The sequence below is a fragment of the Corvus kubaryi genome, unplaced genomic scaffold (assembly GCF_017639235.1).
Source record: "Corvus kubaryi isolate FWS band 111438036 unplaced genomic scaffold, C.kubaryi_AGA036_p1.0 split3-73, whole genome shotgun sequence".
Classification (NCBI taxonomy): Eukaryota; Metazoa; Chordata; class Aves; order Passeriformes; family Corvidae; genus Corvus; species Corvus kubaryi.
The window spans coordinates 2,322,528-2,344,769 of NW_024582091.1; the positions used below are offsets into that span (position 1 = coordinate 2,322,528).

The window sequence follows — 22,242 nt, forward strand, 5'->3', positions numbered from 1 at the left end:
TCTAGACAAAATTGCAGTACTTCCACAATGATTCCATTACATATGACTACTATTTTTTTCTCACTGGACTGCATAAACCCATATTTTATGAAATTCTACAGAAATGAATGATGATTTAAAATATCTTATATAACTAGGTATATAATTCTTTCACTTTGGTTAATTTTATATTATTGCAACTAGTGATTCCATGTAACAGAATCCTGAATCAATGTAAATCAGATATGTCAGATATAATAAATAAAAATCAGAATTTTAAGTTCCCTTCAAGTATTTTTAAATGTCTGCTGTGAAAACAGACATTAGTTTCAACTTTTCCATGACAGCTTGATGCAGTAAAATTTGGTGCTTAGATGGGGTGTCTCTTAAAATGAAAAATTTAATTTTGTTTTGTTGCTAAACTCCTGTCAGTAATTCAACAAATCTTAGAATTTTTTGTGAACTCTTACTATGACACAAATAGCTAGGATTCACCAGAGGAAAATTAAAAACTGAGTTTTTCATATAATAATATATTTACTAGAAATCAAATAGATATGTTACATTCTTTTCATATGAAATATTTCTCCAGTTATTCAAAGTAAAAACCAAGAAGCCATGAATAGCCCTGTACTGAAAAAATTTTAAACTCACATATAAACTCTCCTAAACACTACAAGTGTTTGACAAGTCACATTCATAGCTGCAGAAACATACTTACATATCACTGAAGATTAACACAGTCATTACACATGCACACATTGGATATTTGGCCATGTTGAAATCCATATAAGCTTAATTACGATTTCACAAGGTCAACATTTTGCTATAGTTACCTGAATGCAACAGCTGGCCTGCTTTTAGTCTAAGTGCATGTTTGCATACAGATAATTGCATTTTGTAAATACAAGTAATTTGTGTTTAAATTAGACATTCAGAATATGTAGATGTGTATTTCAAAAAGTTTAGGGGCAGAGAAGATAATTATACCATCCAATCTGCCCTCTTATATAGAGATCAGAGAATTTCATTCAACTCTTTCTACACTCACCCAAGTGATCAGTTCTTGCCTAAACCATATGTTCCAGAATAATGTCTTGATTCAAAGATTTAGAAAGGTGTTCCATTCCCCTTCACATCCTGTTCCAATGACTTTATTTCCAAAGTAAATTCATAACATTCTCCTGATTATTTTTTTCCCATACCGAGCTGTGTAAGAAATGCATACTTCCTTTCTTTATTAATTACCTGAGTGGGATCCAGACAGTGAACTAAGTAGTCTAGCCTGAGAGTTTTCTCCATCAAATAATTCTGCCACATCATTCAAAGCTGTCTGAAAATAGGCAAATTGTCCAAACACCACTACATCAAAAAAAAGAAAAAAAAAGAAAAAAAAAGTAAAAAAGAAAAAGAAAAGGATAGACAGGAAAAAAATAAAAAGAGAGGAGATAAAAGAAGAACTTAGTCTTCAAAATCAAATTTAAGGATGTATTCTGCTTGTCTTGTTTATTAATGAATTCCTGCACAAATTTTTCCAACTTACTTCATTGTGTAACATGATAAAACAGCTGCATTAAACTTAAGCGATAAGAATATTTTTTTTGTTCATTATTTCCATATTTTTAATTAAAACCAAATTTATTAAATCACGCTTTCACCAAAACTGTGCCCTCCAGTCAAATAAGTCTTATTGCTTAGGTACCTATGAGAATAAGAAAACAGAATATCTAAACAGAAAGGTTTGTACCAAAATTACAGTGCCATCTATAGAAACTATTAAGGAGCATCTATTATCACATAGGATTAGTTGCTTACCTGGCTTTAGTCTGAGGAAGATTTTTTTAAAGTTATTGATTTGTTAAATTTTAAAAGTTGCATTAGTACTTATTTTATCAGAAGGCTATAAAAGCTGATCGAATATTAAAAACACCAGTGTGTTACCAGCTTTGACATATTGCTACACTTAATTCGCACTTCAGCTGTATATAATTTAAAGTGTATTAATAAATCATTTAATTATACATCTCACTAGTAAATATCGAATAGTTCACTGAATTCAAATATCATATAGCAATAGAAACATGAAGCAAAACCAAGTAAATAAAAATATTATTTTTTCACTCTAGCCATCTATATTTTATTTACAGCTGAGTCCTTACAGGTTTCATTGCACATAGAAAGTACCAAATGCATTAAGTTGGTGTGAATTCAGCCTTTAGGTAAAGAAGTAGTAAAATGAATCTTATTGCTACTTGTCTGGACTTAGAAAAAAACTGCTTTGTAGAAAACTATACCTTACCTACAATTGCACAAGTTTTACAGATTTTGTCCAAGTATTTCGACCCATTGAAACAATCAGTTTTGTGATTTTTCACAAACACTTCTGGTTCTTTAATGTAAAACTGCTTCCCTTCCCTCCACTGTCCACTTTAAAAAAATATGATTCGATGCATCTTGCTCTTGTTAAAACATGAAAACCAAAAAGTTAAAATGTAGGAGGAATATAAGAACTTGTTTTCTGACACCTGATTTTACTTTGCAGGAAGCTTGAATGAATGATTATCCTATGATGATGAACAATGTAATCAATGAGGATATTCAGGATACATTTAGGTAGCAGACATAGACGCCTTACCTGAAGTCAATTGATTACTCTAGGGAGAAGTAAAACGTTAAAACCTTAGAATCATTTTCCATGTCAGGAATATATTTAGTTTTTATAAATAATTTGCAATACAATGTAAACTTGAGGTCATTATTACACATAAAGGACATTTGAACAGTAGAATGATGATAATGATTGATAAATCAATAGAAGAAATTCTTACCAAATTCTTTAGGGACAGTTATTGAATAATGACAAGTCTGTCCAGCAGTGTAATTATGAGGATAATTTGGTGATAAAACCACTCCCTCTGATCCAGTATACTGCCCTCCACATGGTGCTGGAAACAAACACAAAGAAACACATTATATTAATTAGAGTTGACTGTATTAGTTAAGCCTGAAAATAAAAATCTAAAGATCCCAAAATGACACTTACTGGTTTTGCTTTTGTTTGGTTTACCTGTACTGAAATATTTAATTGCTTTTTCTCAGGATATAATTTTATTATAATTTCTTTAAAATTAGAATACATGCAAGTTTTACTTGACTACAATTATTCCCATAGGACTGGAAGTATAAGTTATTTAATTGAAAGATACTGTAAAAAAAGACTTTAGGTTGGGTTTTCATTTGAATATCTGTCTATATCTATCCATGTTAAAAACAGGTCAGGAAAAAATATGGTACTGCATAAAAAATGGCACAGAAAAATACATAGATATGCTGACACTACCCTGCACAGAATGCCAAGGATTCTGCTTTGTGAAGTATGCTTGTATTGCCTTTTTTTCATATCTTCCTAGATGATTATGAAAAGAGCATATAGATTATACATATAAAAAAATCCTTGGCTTCATATGTATATTTAAAAAACAACAGAAAGGTAAGAGAAATTTTTAGAGCTACAGAAGTTAGAAGGGATATTTAAGAACAGTGGAGCTCAAACTTCCAAGACAAGTCAGGATTTATATGAGTAGTAGTTCTGTCTGTATCATGAGAAAAACAATAACAATGAATACATGGCATGTTCCTCCATGTATAGGCTGTAAGTGTGGCATACTAAGGGACTGATGGAGTGGCTGTTTTTAAGTTCAAACATGTCCTTGTGTTGGACGTTGATTTGTATACGCTGAAAACAAAGTATTGCTGTCACTCTTCTCTTTTGGAAAAGTCTGGCTTCCTATCAAAATCTTCATCAAAATATTAGTCTTGTATTAAATTAGTTACATGAATTTCAATGATCTTTTTATTGTGAGAAATTATTTAATAAAAAACTATAGTTTTCACCAGAACAACAGATTGTTGTAAGAAGTTACCTTACCCAAAAAAACAATAATGAAATTATTTTATAAATAAATAAATAGAAATAAGGTCATTAAAAATAGCATAGCCACATTAATTTGGTTTTAAGCAAGGAAAATATCATTCTGCTAAGAGGAACAAAGTAAATCAATATTACACTGCTGTGGGCATCTTACATATAGCAGAGTACAATCTAACACCTTCCTGGAAAGTAGCTCAGAGGACGACCTGGGGCCCAGGTGGACAAGGTTGTTAGAGTGGGGCTATGAAAGTACCCTGTTACCAACTCCTGGCTCTGCAGACCTAGCTCATGTGGAGCTGTGCCTAGTGAGTGAGGGCAGAGCCTGTGCTTGGCTCTTAGCCCTTGTTGAGCAGACCTGTTCTTTCTGCTCCCTGACAGGTCTTTAAAACCATGCTTGAAATATCTCCACAAGTGTGACTTCCTTATAAAAAAAGGCAGCAATTAATACTACAAATCCTTCTCTTAGCTGCTTGTATGAATTATTTAAAAATTCAATGTAATGATAGAAGATGAGAAGTTTGATCTATCAGTAAGCAGAATAGGATTATGTGGCTGAGGTGAAACTCAAATATCACAAGGAATTAGTTTATGGCATGAATTTAAAATCTTTATTATTTCCTTCTCTTTTTGCTTTGAGGATATCAGAAATTATGCCACAAAGTCTGATTACCACATGAAATTCTCAAGTCATGAACATTTCACTGGAACGAAAGTGTATCACTTTTAATTTAAAATAAACTCCAAAGTTATGGAGCTGTAGAAATATTTCCTTCTAAGTTGTGCTTTTCTATAATTAAAAATCTAAAATTTTGCAGGAGACTATTTTTCACCATAAATAAACTAATACTTTATGGATTTTATTAGCTAATATATGTAAATTGTTTTTGATTTGTTAAAATTGTTCCATATGTATGTATATACACAATACAAACACTGAAACAAGGAATAGAGGATAAATTAGTTAGCCACATTTCTGAGATGTCATTTTAATTTTCTGCCTCAGTAACTATAATTCTTATTCCAAGCTGACAATTAATGCAGTATTGAGATGGTTGTGGTATCTATTCTAAATAATACTGGGTGTCTCAAGAACCTTACATATTACATTGTAATCATTATGAACATGTGTTGATTCCAGAGTTTAAAGACATTTTTAAATACTTAATACATTACTGACTAAGCTATAGTCCAACAGTCATCATGATTCTTATTTTTTGACCTCAGATTTGTTTTTTTCTTACACAAGCTGTATGTGTAGAAAGTGTAAACAGCCTCAGGGACTGAGAAACTGAATTCACTGGGGGGACAAGGGAAATGGTAAGAAAACAGTATGTACCATTACAAGATGGCAATGCTCTGTTCCATGCTGGTTTTCCATCTGCACCAATTACGCATGTTATAGTTGAAGGTTCAATAATCTTATATCCAGAATCACACTGGTAAGTAATGGTTGAACCAAGCTTAAAGTCTGTTCCAATCCTTGTGCCATTCATGATGTTTCCAGGATCAAAACAAGCTTCCCGTGGCTTTTCTGTTAAAATGAATTACAGTAAATCTATATACACTTTCAATTAAAAAGAACATCAAAAAGAACAATTAACAATGGGTTTTTTCAATCAGTTTAAATTTTTCAACAAGTTAGTAATATATTATTCTTGTTGAATCATGGATCATGGATGTTTGCATAAGATTAAAAGAGGAAATTATACTGAGAGGATCTAACCAAGAGCATTTTCTTCCTACCTTTTTTTAGCAGAACCCTCCAGAAGCTGAATGATTCCAATAAAGTTCAGTATTTAGTATTTAGAAGAAAAATGGCCAGTTCTAGAATTCACCACTTCTATATACATATATATTCTATATATATATTGTTGACAAAAGGAAGATTATGGAAAATGTGGGTCCTCTCCAGAAAGAAATGGGAGACCTGATTACCCAGGACATGGAGAAGGCTCAGGCAGTCAATGACTAGGGCTTGTAGAAAAAGGACAAGGGGGAGTAGCTTCAAACTGAAAGAGGGTAGGTTTAGATTAGATACAGGGAAGTAATTCCTTACCATAAGGGTGGTGAGGCATTGGAACAGGTTGCCCAGAGATGTTTTGGATGTCCCCTCCCTAGAAGTGTTCAAGGTCAGTTTGGATGGGGCTTTGAGCAAACCAGTCTAGTGGAAGGTATCCCTAACATGGCAGGGGGGGTTGGAACTAGATGATCTTTAAGTCCCTTCCAACTCACTGTTCTATCATTTTATATATTTTATATAAAATATTGAATAACATACATAAGAAAAATGTTAAATTATTAAGCAGAAGCATACTGTCCATCAAGTACAATAATTTTCTTAAAGACAGTATTCTGTTCTTGTATCTTTTATTTTTATCTCATTATAATTTCATTTAACTTCCAGTTGCATAGAGGAACTGATATCAGACTATGCCGAGAATAAAAATTAGACGCACAGTAAAAATGGGTGTGCACATTTTCAATCGCCGTCTTTATCTCTTTATCTCCTTCTGCTCAACACTTCATTTTCTTTCCTTGCAGGCCTTGCAGATTTCCTGGAACAAATTGCTTTCCCATTTTTTTGATATTTTTTTTAGACAGGGACAAACAGTCTAAGATTTCATTTATGGCAATATGACAATTACTTTGGGAAGAAAAACCTTGCAAGTGTGGAGAATAATGCATGATTCTGGATGACAGAAGAAGACTAAATATAAAAACGATTTTATAGGTCTTTTTCATTCCTCTCTCTTTTATAGATATATATATTTTTGTATTTCTTAGATCTTTTTGTCTTTCATTTTTAACATGTACATTAATGTGGTTTGCTTCCATTGTCAAGAATAAGAAGCTGAGGCAGCACTTCTGCTGCTGAAAAACAGCTTGATAAAACTCAGCAAAGATTATAATCAAGCCACAGACAGCATCTGTGACTGGGAAAAAAACCAGCATCTTCAATGATTTTCTGACTTTAATAAACAGTCAGCCTAACCCAGTCTCTATCTAGTAAGATGCACCCCCTCAAAAAAAAATGCAATTACTATCCAGTAGTATTTATTCAAAAATGCATTTGTAGATTCAAAACAATGTGGAAAGGAAAATGTATTAGCATATATTGACAAGAAAGAAAAAACAGTCAGATGGCATTCTTGGGTAAGACAATTTCGCTGTTGTAAAACTTTTTTCCAAATGTTACTTTTGATGTGCATCTTCTACCTATTTTTTTTTTTTTCTGGAAGATGAAAAAGTGCATAAGTGATGTGAAAGAGATTTCATGAAATAGGATTTCTGTATTCCTTCACGTATTAACAGAAAATAGTTTTTAAAACATATGTTAATGCATCAAAGTATTTGGCAGTTCAGTTATGAGTACATACAGAAGTAAACAGATTTGAGTCTCAATAATCACTAAATAACATTTTTTCCTTTTATTTAGATTACCATGAGAACAGTACCTTTATAGTCAATGGCAAATCCTGACATTCCAACAGAAGCATCACTGCGAAAAGCCAGAAACAGACTGTTACCACTGCTCTCTATTCTTTCAGGAGCCTGTGAGCCTTGAAAACTGCCAATTAGAGGACTGTTGGAATCTTCTCCTTCATAAATATGTAGAAAATCATAACTGGGTTCCATATTGAAACTGAAAATAAAGGGAAAAAATAATTAAGTCTTCAAGGTTTTTTTTAATGAGTTAAACATTACTGTGACTGTAGCTGCCAATTTTATGCCTAAACATTTTCTTCTCCAGAAATAAATGTCTTTTTAAATGTGATTCACAGTAAAAGTTCACTAACTTTCAATGGAGCTCTTTTTACCATTTATATGAACACATTCAGCTTTCTAAAAGCCATCATGAATATCCTCCCACCTATCTTAAACAACTCTATCAAGATCATGGAATCACTTTCTTCAGAAAGGCTGCCTCTTACCAGTGACCACAGGAATGAACCAGAAAAGTAGCTTGAATTAAAAGTCCAGATTTAGTGGGCTAAACTGGATTATACTAATTCCACCCATTACAAACGTAAGTTTATAATTTTAGAAACAAGATGCTGTCATATGGATAGAACACTATCTTGGAACTTGCTTTTGTTCTTACCCAAATGATATCAGACATGATAAATTAATGTGAATTAATATTAATTCTCACCAAGACATCTATGTTATGCTGTATTTGATAACACTTATATGTTTTACAAAGTAATTATGAAGATAATACAAATGGAATGTCTTTCAGAGGAATTTAACTGAGGTGAGTTCTGAGACAATGTAAAGATAAATCTCAGGCAGTTCTAGATAAACAGAGTTAGATAAAAGGATATACTAGGAACACAGAAGAAAAGATAAGAAATTTGAAGCTACATTAAAAAGGGCAAGCAAGGTCTCAGTCAGTTGGATAGTTTTGGGTTTTTTTCTATTTATCCTTGTAGAACAAAATAAATAAATATGTCTTTTTCCCAAGTGTGACAGTCAGCTGTTTGTCTTTCTATTACACCAGTTAGTATTGTTAGATGCAAACTTTTCCAAATTATGTAAGACAGAAGGAATAACATCTTTAGCTAAGTAATCAGCAGGAAATATTTTCATAATGCCAAACGGAAACAGCTTCATATAATGAATAATATTTTATGCCCTATTTTCAAGAAGTAAGAGAAGCCAAAAAAATATTTTAAAATATTTGCTAAGATAGAAAATTTTTAGTTGAGGGTTTTAGAAGTGTTAAAAGGAATAGAAACCTAAAGGCCAAAACCAAGGAAAATCAAATTGTACAGAGCAATGGTTTTCAATCTTTCTGTAGGAAACACACATTTGAAAAAACATTTTACATCTCCTTATTCTCAGTCCACATTCACATCCTGTGCAGACACTGCTGCTTTCTCAAAGCCTGTTCTGTGAGAATAGCACAGGCCTCAGCTGTAGCATTCTGCCAAGTATGAGAAAGGTTAGATGAAATGAACAGAAAATGGTATGTTAAGAAAGTAGGTTTTGCAGAATAATGTCAAAGAAACGTTATTTCCTCTGCTCTCCATCATCTGCCAAAGGTCTTGGGGGTCTGGGGAGGCTCCTGCTCTCTGGAAGGTGGCCAATGTTAATGCAATTTACAAGAAGGGTGTGAGAGAAGACCCAGGGAACTCCAGGCCTGATTAACCTCAGCTACTGAAAACTGTATGTATTATTAGACTGCAATAATTTAGAAAACTTATTGGAAGTATAGCATAAACAGAAAATTCCATTATATTGATCATACTGTACTCCTCATAACAATACTTCCAAACAAATCTGAATACTGAGTAAGTTTCTTCCATCTTATTTGAAATGGAGCATTTGAGCCAATTATTTAGGCAATCCACAAAAATATGGTGCCTACTACACCTACCATGTGATATCTTCAAGAGTGTAATTAGTGGAGAACAATTGTCATCTATATGCTATTTGATCAAATACCTGAATAACAGAATTACCATATTTTTTATTATATAATTTCAAGTACCTTATGATTCCATTCTTCAATTTTGTGTCTATCAATAGTTTTTAGAAAATAAACTGCAGTCCATAATTAAAGAAACTGGATTTTTTTTTTGGTTTGGTGTTGTTTGGCTGTTGTTGTTGTCTTGGTGTTATATTGATTTTTTTTCACACAGAAAGGGTACAAATATTACACAGATAAATTCTCAACCTAAAAGAATTACAATTGATCAACATTCCACTGAAGTCAACAGCAACGTTTCCATTCTCTGCTTTAAAATCACACTTAAAGCACAGTATCAAAAAATGAATAAACATTGCATTTGTATCCATAGATATAGCAAGCAAGATGATTATATAGGACTGATTCAATTAGAAACAATAAACAGAGTACATGAATATGACTATATCCCTGAACTTCAACTTGTAAAAATCTATGCAACACATATAGGTTGATTATGGAACACAGAGGAAATAATTAAAATTGTGATACAACATTATCTCAAAGTCTTTTATCTCTTGACTAAGTAGAACAATTTTTTTTCTGATCTATTCACTTTAAGCAGAGTATATTAGGCTGTATTTCTAAAATCCTGTAAGAACTGACTTACAGATAGAATTTCCACTGCACTTTAAGTGCACCACATTTAAGTGTACCACATTATTAGGTACAATAGCATAAATCAAGTATTTCAACAAATTGATAAGGTCTTTCAAGGATTTTTATTTGATATGTCACAGAAAGTTTTGTTCTTCAGGAATATATTGGATAGCAAAGATACTATATAGCTATATATTTTTTCTTTTATACTTTTTGGAATCAATGATACAGCACATATTAGATATATGCTCCAGGATGTAGCCAGAGAATTTAATTAGAAGCTTTAAGAAATTATAAATATTGCCATTTTTAGATTTAAAACCCTTTAAAACAGAGACATTCATTGAGAAAAGGTACCTTTTGAATATCAAGGCAATGACAAAGTCAGGGTTTACTTTTATTCTCCAGTCACATTCTTTCCCAGGAGGATAAGGCTGTGGATAGTTAGGTGATAAAATAACTCCTGCTGGGCCTGTCAGGTTTCCCCCACAAGCAGCTGTCACAATGCAAAAAGAAATAGGAATATGGTCACATTTTAAATTCACAAGCACATACTAGCTGTTAAGTAGGAGCAAAATGATTTCTACATTCACCAATAATAATTTTTTAAGAAAACCAGAACTTTCCCACTTCCTCTTAGCAAAAAATTTTCTATTTGCCTTTTAAAAAAGTGACCTCTGTTCATATTCAAAAGCAGTACAGGAAAAATCTTTCTAAAGGAATAAAAAATATTAAGTTAATTAGGAAGTCCTGTATATTTTTGGTATTACTTAATCCTGTCTCTATCATGCAGAAAATTTCTTATATACTGGAAGTACTTTAAGAACTGGGAAAGCTCAGTAGTACGACTCAGGTTGCAGTTTCTATTGACCATAGATGTTGTAGAAATCTGTTTGATTCACTTAGTAAAGATATTACACAAATCAAAAATTAAATACATTCATTTAGTTACCATGAATTGAATGTGACTTTTAAACAGATAAGGAATCCTACTCTCATAGATGATAATCACATAGAAGTCTAACAAAAAAAGTAAAGTAGTCAATACAGGCTGCACCTACATTACCAACTCAACCAGACTCAGAGAAACACATTTTAAGTGCAAACCAGTTTGGAGCCCTGGGAGAGGGGCCCTGAGGGCACAGACACGGGGTTTCCCTGCCCCTGCTCAGCCTCGTTCCCATGGGTTGGTTTGTGTTCCCTGCGCGGGCAGAAGGACCCTTGGTCCCGTGACTGGAACAGTTCCTGGGCAGAGCCCCGGCCATGGGGCTGGAGAAATAAACATCTCTCTGAAACATCTAGCAAGAATCCGTCCATATATATTTCCTTTCCACGGGACTCCTGGTTTGATATATGCATGTTGCAGTATCCCCACTGCAACACCAGTTGGTGCTAAGGATTTGGCATCTACACAAAACATTTTAAAGAGGTTTCTTTTCACACCATTCCACTTACAAGTCAGCATACTAAAGTAAGGACTTTATGAAAATGTTAAAATTACATATAATGGCTTTACAGAACTCTTAAGGTTTCTGCTATTGTCATGTCTACACTAAAGATTATTTTAATCTGCTTTCCCCTTCAAAGTCACCTTGAGTATATGGAAGAATAACAGGAACTATGTATATACTTTTTGACCAAAGGTATTCTCTCTTTCTTTCTCTTATTTCCTTCTTTCTTTTATGTTTGTTTTGTTGGTGTTTTTTACTAGACAATAAAGAAATATGGAGTGATTATAACTGGTATTCAAAGTAAAAGTATGAATCTTCTAGACCTTTAGATACCATACATATATTATTTTAATTTTTTATTTAGATGTTTAATTTGTGAATGATCCCAATATGTTTAGTAAGCATTTTCATACTACTTTGTATGCTGCACATAAGATATCCAGAAGAAAGTAAGCAGATAATGTGCTGCTCCAATTCTGTTACATGATATGGTGTCAGAGAAACTATCCTTCATTATCTTGAATCTTGCACAGTATTTTTACTTCAGAGAAACAGAGGGACTGCAGTTATTTGAGGATATGCTATTTTGGAAAGTGCCTTTCTAAAATGCCTTCTAGAAAGAAAATCATTATGTTTATTCCAGAGACTTTGTATCTGGGTTTTAGGATTGCTAAAGTAAGTCTTCATTTAATTATAAATCAGTAGACAACAAAAAAACCAAGGATTTAAAAAATTACTATGCCTAGCAGATAAATTTCCATATGTTGGTTACTCTTACAAAACCTACACTGATGACCTTAAAATACAATTCAGCAAGCCTGTAATTATTACTCTACTGGCAAGAACCCCAGTGAAACCTTTATACAATCTAGCACTATGGATCCACCCTCTCCTGGTGCTATGGAAATATATCTAAGTTCTTTCAACAGCATTGTAACTTGGATCCCCTTTTCTGCATCTACTTTTCCCGATAAGTATCCATCTTCCAAGGTATTGCACAGGATGGGTATTTAATCTGTAAGATAACTCAGAAAGTTTTCAGAATAAATAATGGATCACAGTTATGTAACCAAACTATTACACAGAGGAACATTCTAATGAGACCATTTCAATATGATTTTTTTTATCCAAATCACCACTTCTGTTTAATTATTTCTATTAGACTTTGTCAATTTTAAACTTTTATGAAGTTTAAAGAATAAAGCAAGAAAATCACACCCAAAAATACTGTTAATCAAGAGAATGAGACTGACATTTTCTGTAAGTACAAAATAACTGAGTTCTGCAGAGATCATCGCCCCAGCAAGAGCACCATGTGCCCAGTAACTGAACAAGAAATCTGATCTGTATTAGTCCTGAATAGAGACTAACATCTCATCTTAATACCTATGCATGTAGGAGGATCAGGTTGCCAGAAGAATCGGTTATTCAGTTGCACACATGTAATTTTAGCCTGTCCTTGCAGCTGATAGCCGGGGTCACACTGGAAGGTGGTGGTGTCTCCAGGTTCTCTGCTGTCTCCGTATCTAGTGCCATTCTGCGGTGTCCCAGGATCATTACAAGTTGATGCAATGGAAGCTGTATGGGAAGGATGAAATAAAAGCTGTAAGGTGTAGATACTTACTTACCATCCATATTTAAATGCACATGTTCACATTAGCATTCCAACCAGAGACAATATTATTTACTCTTCAGTTAATACAGGAAGGCATTTTGTTCCTTTACTTTTACAAAAACCTGCCCACTGAGATACATCATGATTATGTTGACTGTCTGCCAGTATCTTTAGTATAAAAATGGCCTGAGAACTAGTAACTCCTTTTCTCACTTTAATATTCTGGTTATCAAAACAGATTTGATGCCGTTTGCACAATAGTGTATCATGTTGTAAATAATATTGTTTTATAGTCCTACTATACTGTAGCATGCAAATGCTGTTTACCCCCATCTGGCTAAATTAAATAGCAGTTTATGGAGCCCTGAGGTTTTCATTTCAGGGGCAAGAAACAACTTTCTTAGAGATAACTTAAACTGAACCTTAGCAAAATATCTCACTTATGATCAGTTCTCAGTAGTTGCATATGGATTTTTCTTTCTAAAAGAATAAATTCATTTAAAAAGCAATGTTAAACTAACCATCAGTATGGGATGACTTAAAGCAAGTAATCACCCAGAAAGTGGATACACAAATCTACATCTACTGTGGATTTTCGGAAGATGCTAGGTCTCTTCTGGCTTCGGGTTCTCTTCTACTGGCTTCAGGTATTCAGACATCCTGAGTTGCAACAAACTTTGCAGTCTTCCAAAGGAAAGGAGGTCCCATCTCTGGAGACTAATGCCTCTACTGAATTGCACTCTGTTTCCTACCAGTCCTTACCCAAACATCTTTTTCAAAGAACTTACTACAACTGTGAACAAAAGCCAAAATAAGAAGTCATAAATCCAGTGTCACAATTGTCATTAATGGTACTGGTGTCTACCACCAATATGCAACCTTCCTGACCATAATAATCCATTTTCTGAATTAGCAGCTGCATCTATTCCTTCTGTCCACACCAAAGGAGTATACCACTATAAGAAACAGCAAGAGCAACTAAATATTTGCAAACTTGAAAGAACTACCAGATTGTACAACTGGAAAACTTTTTTTTTACCCTGTATTGTAAATTTTCAGAAGGGAGAAAGGTTGAAAAAAAAAAAAAAAGAGTAAAATAAGAAGCAACTATTTTGGATTCTTAAAGCAGTTTTATGCATGTTCAAGCAAATGGGTGGTCACAGATAAATCGCAGAAATTGTAAAACATCTTTGTGGGAGAATTTGTGGAGTATTACAATTAACACACTAGAAACACACAAACTTTGTTTAACATTTTATTGTTCATAGGTTTTTGTCGTTGTTTCCATTCCAAAACAATAGATCTCATACTTTGGATCATTCCTATATGCAAATGAAGCAAAAGATATGGCAGGTTTTTAACTGTGGTGGACTTTTTTCCACTAGGAATTACAGTAATAGCTGTCACTACTAATGACTACTCTGTAAGCATTCCCCAGGCACCACTCTGACAACTTACCTGACACCCCATAGTAGTGCAGTTTACTAAAAGTATGTTTGGCCACAAGGGAATGAAAGCATGGTCATGACCTCAGAGAAGTTTTTCCTGATTTGACAGACAGCAACAGCTCTGAACAATGGATCGCTCTAGTGCTTATCTGTTAAAGACTTGCAATTCTTTCAAGTAAATGAGCACAAGCCTATCCCTATCATTAGCTGTTGTCTTTTTTTTTAAACATATCTCTGAATAGATTAATTTTCTTCTTAAAAGGTTATGTTACGTAATATTTCAGCAAACAACACTTTCCCATTCTAACTGTGTCAAGTATCCATCCACTAGAAGGGACCAATGCCTTCTAATATTAATTTCACTGTTAATTTCTTATATGCAAAGTTCTAAATTTTAAAAATTATCACAGATATTTAATAAACAAAATGTTCTTTACACTGTTGGTCTTGCAGCCTCAGAAGTTATTTTATGTATTTGAAACCAACAACTTTTTATTGTGCCAAATACACTTGATCCTAATTAAATAGAACACCAGACATTTAAGCACTGATGTGTCATCTAGTAAAGGGAATATTTAGACAGACTGTCAACTTTTCAACTTGCCTCCTTTCCAAGTTGTTTCACTTCTCAAGAATCCCAAGAGATTCTGTAACTGCATGAAAATTACAAGTCTGATATTGCTTCATTTGGTATTTTGCAAATATCTGAAGTGTATAGAGGTCATATGCATTTATAAGTAATTCAGAAATTAAAAATTACCAGCTTTCCATCACTGCTCTTCTTTTATAACATTTAACAAGTAAAACATACATGCTGTAAAGCAAGGAAATCAATAACTTCCTTTTAGGCTCAAGGATACAAAATCAAACTAAATTACAGAGTTAGACTTTTAAAAAATGACTGAGAAAAATTAGGTTACTTAAATGGCATAGCCAGGAGATGAGATATGAATGCCACTAAGCTGGAAAATAAGTAATTTCTGCTTCTCAGCTCTTGCATATGTGCTCCAAGCCTTAAGCTTAGATGATACTCAGTGGGCTATAAACTAATCCTCTGTACAGATTTCCTGTCACTTACTGTCTCCTTTGCTCAGAGAGGAACAAGCTTCTGTGTGCATTAAAGATGGAACTTAGAGGTAGGTTCCAGAAGAACAGACAGCTGGGAAAACCACAGATTGCTAAGGAGTTTTCAGACCTCCATATGTAGACAGCCACTGTGTTAAGCCTCCCTGTTTCTAACTTAAGAATCTTTCACAATCCCAATTTAGATTTTATTTTGTTTTTGGTCCTCAAATTATATTTCAAAGTTGATTTAAAATTGAACTGAAAATCAATAGGAGACTGCTTTCGAGAAGATGACACTGTGTATTTGCAAGGCTGCAGACCTGTGAGAAAAATGATAGATTTTTGGTTAATTTATCTTTTACTCTTTTTTGTTTTTTTATATAATTTTTATCTTGTTTTCTCTTGTACCTCAAGGAAGTAAAAACATCGCCTCCATCCATATAATTTTCACTGTGTCTGTGGTAATAATCATGTAAGCCATTTGCTGTAGTGTTGTGCTACAGACAGTATATTTTTTCTAGTCCACATGGTTATAGAAACAATATTGACTTTTCCAGGCTTTTAAATTGCACAAGCTTCCCCGTTTAGTGCATTATGTTTGGATAATAATAAGCCTGAAAAGGAATTTTGCATATCAAAGCTGAGACGTATGTAGGATTTTCAGTGATTTCAGACTAACATTTCAAAATGTCAAAGAATAATGTTTGTCTTCTAAAAAGTAACTCACATAACATGTGTAAATGTAAAGACTAAGTACTTTGCAAATTAGCATCAACAACATATTTAAATGTCATGTATTGTCCAAGAATGTAAAGAAAAAAGAAACCCAAATGCCAGTGAAGCCTCTTAATTAAGGTCTGGAGAAAAAAATCTCGTAAGTTTAGAGGTAACCACCAAAGTAACCTATAAGATTCATTTTTGTTTAGTTCCACAGGAACCAAAGGAAGTACTACTACCCCCTATGAGGCTGAGGATGCCTTCCCCAGGCCATGGATTAGATGATGGATAGGAGTGCAATGACAGTTTCATTACCACAGTTTCATCACTATGTTATTGTGAGCATGAAATGCAACATTTATAACATCACAGACAGCAAAAGACACTGAACTGTGAAATTATTAGGTTACAGACTTGAAAAGGGTTGAATTCTTGTGTCTTGTGACCTTTTATTTTTATTTTAACAACGGATGTCTTAATGGATTTTATTTTTATCGAACTCAAAATTTATTAAGTTAGTAAGGCAGATATGTGATTATACATTATGCATTGTAAATTTCTTTTAAAATATATTTTTGTGCTATCCCCCTTTTCCCAAAAATTTAATTGTGAACCAATCTGGAACAATTGCATTATGAATTCTAGCAATGAAGATTCTGTAATGGAAATACTTATACTATTTAAATGTGGCAGCTTAGGCCACTAGGCAAGTGATTAAAAAATATTTCAACAATAAAGGAACAATTTTCAAGACAACAGTACTCAGTTCAACATAGGTGACACAGTTACTGTAAAAGTTGCTGCAGAAAAACACATGATCAAAAGGAATTGCAAAGCTGGACAAAAGCAGAAATCATTGCTTAAACAGATTTGTCAGATTAAGCCCAATGCCATTAGGAACAACCAAACAGCTGATAGTTAAGCTTTTGCCAGAGGAAGTAAGTTGTCAACAGATGTCTCAACATCTGACAGAATAATTTCCAAATAATTGTTCTAATTATAATTGGTGTAACTTGCTTATTTGTATTATCATAATTGGTAACTTGTGCTGTTAAATTAAAGATTTAGTCAAGCATTTTTACTCACCATTGCTTATTTCTGCATATACTTCAGGAGCAAAATTTAAAAATATTGAGGAAGCAAGAAAACAACTGAAAAATCAAAAGTGGACAACCAACTATACAAATGCCTTCATTTTGTATCTTTGTATCTTCTAATAAGACAGAAATATTACAATAAATTGAGAAAAAGTGCCTTGCTACTTTATTAACATCTTGACAGTTGTTTTATACTAACAAAAAAAAGATCACATCTTTGCTTGTATGAAAGCAGAGATAGGCACATTTTTAATTAAAGTGTATGCTTGCAGAATACTATAACTAAGAGAAATTAACAATGCTGCAGAACCAGAGATAGGCATAGAATATTATCATAGATAGGTCTGATTCTACAAAAGCCAGACATCTCAAAAAATTATTAGTTTTTTTTTTTAATTTTAAGAAGACTGTGAATAAAATCCTTTGATGTATTATTTGCCTTGAGGGCCAAAATCTGTAAAACCACCTAAAGAACTATAAATTCATCATTAAGTTGAAGAAAAGGATACAGTTCTCTTAAGTTACAACAGCTGAGAATTTAGTTGAAGAATAAAAGGATAGACTGTAAGGGTAGAACTAATATTAGATATTTTTAAACTAAGGCTATCAGAGCCTGTAAGAATTACATTATGACTAGAAACTACCAGTGCTGTTCCTATCATCTGTCACTTCTATTGTTTTTGCTAAATATCAAGTAAAAAAAATTATACTGTTAGAAATAAAAACGCTCAATAAAATAAACTTTAGGTCAATAAAAGCAATGGACCATCCATTAGCATGGGATCCAAGTGCTTACAGAAGTCTAGAGTAGATGAAGAATAAACATTCAGGGCAAGATTGATCTGCTTCAACGTAGGTGACTAGTCTCATTTCAGATCCCTTATCATATCCAAGGAATCAGCACATGACTGGAAGATAGGAGTGAGAACTTATGGCTGTGTGACCTTCTGCAGTGGCAGATGGAGACTAGCCAGCACACTTTATGACATCTCAAAGGAAACTAGATACCTGGGAAAAGACAGATAGGATTCATTTCATCTGTTCTTAAATATTCAAAAGTTTGAAAATTACTAGTAGTATATCTAGACCTGTAGCTGATAAGAAGAAAAAGGCAACTCCAGATGGAAATTTATCCCATTTACCTTAGATATGTACTACAGAATTAAGCTAGGTTAGATAGCACTTTTTTAATGGTTAACTTACGAAAGAAGGTTTTGCTGCCAGTAATTTTGTTTCTTTGCAATAAAGAAGACAAATAACCAAATCTGCTTATACCCTTGTGCCAGAAGGAGCTGGTCGACATCTCTACTTGTAATACATAGCTTAAATGTATTTAATCCCCAGAATAAAGGTCAGTTTTGTACACTGAACTTCATTTTTTGTCCCTTTATGCATAACTAAATGGTAATTAAGTTTTAATGAAAAGCATTAGACTGATTACAAACATAATCACTCTTGGCAGTTCATGTCCTCATGCTCTACATGCTGAGCTGAGTGGGTAAGACAGGGAACTTTAACATTCAAACATTTTGCAAGATTCAGCCAATTACTTTTTTTTAAGTTAAAATACCTCTAATTACACTTACAATAAACAGTAAGTAATTTATAAGTGATATTTTCTGATCTACCTCAAACTACCCTTTCACAGCACCTCTTTTTTAGTCAGAGGCAGTTTCGGCATTCTAGAATGCAAAGTATAGAGACTAATTAGCACATTCACAGCACAATGAAACAAATTCACCAGATGCAAATTAGCACTTCAATGTTTTGTGTTTAAGTTGCTCATTTGATCTGATACTCAGAAATGTATATCCTTTATATGATTCCATAAAGGGGTGTTCATGAATGCAGACACTCATCCCAATTGCATAATCCAATACGGAAGCTGCATTATTGAAGGTTTTCCAATTCTGTGCAATTCTGAACCTGAAATTTACTTCTTCAATTATAATTAGCAGCTAAATGAAATACTCATTAACAGATGCAACACTTGAAAATCCTTCACATGACACAAAGACAGAAAACTTCACCAATTACCTTCATAGAACTCATAATAAAACGCCTGCATCTTCTGCAATTGCCAAAAAAAAAGTTTGAGCAATTCAGAAATCTTTTACATATTGAGTTACAAACTACTAAAGTACTGAAATGTCAATATTCTGTGCAGCTTTGCTACAAACTGTCTGACAGTTTGAACACATGATGAATACTAAAGCATGTAAAGATTCCCAGTTAGCCATAGATTAATTACTCTAAGTGTTTTACATATCAAGGCCGCAGTGGTCTGCACATTGCCTCAAGAGGACTAAATAAACTAGACTCTGATTTTTAGATTAAATAACTAAAAATTTACTTTAACATATTCCTTAAATATTATTTTTTACTCCTTACAATTTAAATATTAGTGACATATTCCACTTGTCAAACAGTGTGAATGAAACGGTTTTCCCTCTACTTGAGCACTCAGCTCTTCATCATTAATTCCAATTAATTCCAGTAAGACATACTCTGCAATTGCCAGCATGATCACTCAGTGCATCCATCAGATATTATACTAGGATGGGAAAAACAGTTATTCTGTCTTAAAGCATTAAATTGTCTTCTACTTACTATTAGTACCACTGAAGGTTAAGGCAAGTGTTGGTAAACAGAACTTCTTAAATATTTCTGTCCTTTCAAAATCTGTGCATAAAGGTATTTTCACATAATACAATGTTAAACGTATTTGTTAATCCTGCCCCTGACAGGGAAAAAATCCCCAATTTATTTCCACAAATGTAAAACTTATCATGTAAAAAAAACCTTTTTCATGTAAAACATGAAAAGCAGTATATCCTATACCACACTGGTGAGAATTTTTAGAAACATTTTTTCTGCTCTTTGTCTTTAATTCATTTTACATACTTTTAACTAGGTTTTTTAGGCTGATGAAAGAGTGTTTTGGGGAGGCAGACGCAGCATTCAGAAAAATATAGGAAAATGAAGTAAAATGCATTATTTAGAGACTAGAAAACCCCCCAAGTTTATATCTTTATGTGAATAATAATGACTGAAAGCTGGTTAGAACCCTTTACTTCTGAATGACATAATCTATGGAGAACAATACTACTCGCACACATTAATTCACAATTTTCATATGTCTTGATCAGAAATACATACATTGTATCTAGACATTTAAGGATGCAATGACTGAATCAAAGACAATGATACAGTCTCCTGTGTCCTGCCCCTGGTCTTTAAGTCAAAATAACATTGAAAAACTCCACATACCCAGTTTTAAAATATTGATCACTTGTACAATGTTGATCATAGCTTCTCTATAACACAGAGAAGCTTTCACTTTATACTTAAAGATCAATTTGATTAGTTTAAAAGTAAATTTTTAAGTGTATTTCAATATGGTAAGGCGTGTTTTAATTTTTAGCTTAATCATACAAAGGATATTTAAGGTCATAAAAATCATGCATCATGCAGTCAGTGTTTTGAGAAAAAAAAAGTCCAACTAACGTAAACTATAAACATAAAATAATACATTATTAGATAGCACTAGTGGGAATATTTATTGGTGCTGAAGAAAAGTTCTGTATTTACAGACCATTTTGACTTGTTAAACAGTGCTAATTAGATAGCACTAGGTCTGCGATTGCTGTAGAAAACAAGGAATAAAAAAACCTAAAACATTCAAAGCAAATCCAAATATTCTCCCTAGTTGTAGCCATTTGCGTAAACACATAACATAATGAAAATAATATAATCTCTTTTCTTCTAAAGACTGAGGAAGCTGCAAGATGAGAAAGAGTTATTAAGTACAGGAATAATGTATACAAATAGGGTATGAAACGATTATATTTGAGAAGAAAAATATTTACATACTTGAAAACTGAATGGAGAAGCCTGATTTGCTGATGAAGAAATCACTATCAAATTGTAATGTCAATGAGTTGAAAGTGCTGTGAATATCCTCTGGAAGAGCCGAGCCACTCCACTCTTTGAGAAGTATGCTGCTCTCAACAGGCCCATCCCATACCTTCAAGATGTCATGAGCAACCTCAGTATCAAAAACAATAAAATGCAGACTGCAAAGAGAAAGTAAAAGCACTGTGCATTACTCATTAAACACAATTACACAAAACTCCAAGCAATCTTTCCCAAACTGTTGTTTTAAGATGTTGTTTAGGACTGAAGAAGAGCTGGTGGTCCTGCAGAGTTATTCATTTTTCCTGTTGAACATGCTGATCTTGTAGGACACATGCAGTTCTGTTTTATAAATGTCTCAATGACAAAAAATGCCATTATGGGGGTAAGTCCTCAAGACTTAATTTATAAGTCTGTAAATTATCTTATTTTGATGATGAATATTTTAAGGTATACAAAATGTGATTTCATCAAAGATTTCCTCTTTTTATTCAAGTGAGGATATCAGGAATGCTGTTTTGCTTGAATTATATGCTATTGAAAAAAATGTAGTAGCTACTGGACAGTAGAACACATAGTACAAGAAGTCCTGTCAGCATGACATTTCCTTTCCTATACAAAAAAGAAAAAAATATAACAGATTGGCTTTTTGCTAAAATTCATAAAATATAAAACTGTATTATAATAAAATAATCTGTATTTACCTCCAGGTGAAGAATTAAATTTATTAAGGTATTCAGGAATGTTATCTTACTAGTCAAAATACGTGCATTGTCTCCCTGTCTTGAATATTTACATTCTTAATGCTGAAGAAATCCAATAGGTAAGTATCAAAATGTCTTTTTTATTTTTTTATTTTTTCAAATAGTTGTGTGATGACATTTCTTCGTCTTATTAGTCATTAACTGGAAATCATCAATTTGAAAATTGTTATTTAAACAAAAATGTTGCATT

At 33.0% G+C, this 22,242-nt stretch overlaps 1 protein-coding gene across 2 annotated transcripts in view; it reads right to left on the minus strand.

Annotated features, from left to right (window-relative positions):
- Nucleotides 1-22,242, minus strand: part of CSMD1 (CUB and Sushi multiple domains 1) — a 1,103,023-nt gene that overhangs the window by 165,773 nt on the left and 915,008 nt on the right. For both annotated transcript variants that reach the window (XM_042017326.1, XM_042017325.1), the window contains exons 26-32: nucleotides 21,247-21,449; nucleotides 12,818-13,009; nucleotides 10,338-10,476; nucleotides 7,366-7,553; nucleotides 5,247-5,441; nucleotides 2,808-2,924; nucleotides 1,228-1,341 (exon numbers count right to left, since the gene is read on the minus strand). In XM_042017326.1, coding sequence (XP_041873260.1) covers nucleotides 1,228-1,341; nucleotides 2,808-2,924; nucleotides 5,247-5,441; nucleotides 7,366-7,553; nucleotides 10,338-10,476; nucleotides 12,818-13,009; nucleotides 21,247-21,449 — 1,148 coding nt within the window. The remainder of the gene's footprint in view (nucleotides 1-1,227; nucleotides 1,342-2,807; nucleotides 2,925-5,246; nucleotides 5,442-7,365; nucleotides 7,554-10,337; nucleotides 10,477-12,817; nucleotides 13,010-21,246; nucleotides 21,450-22,242) is intronic.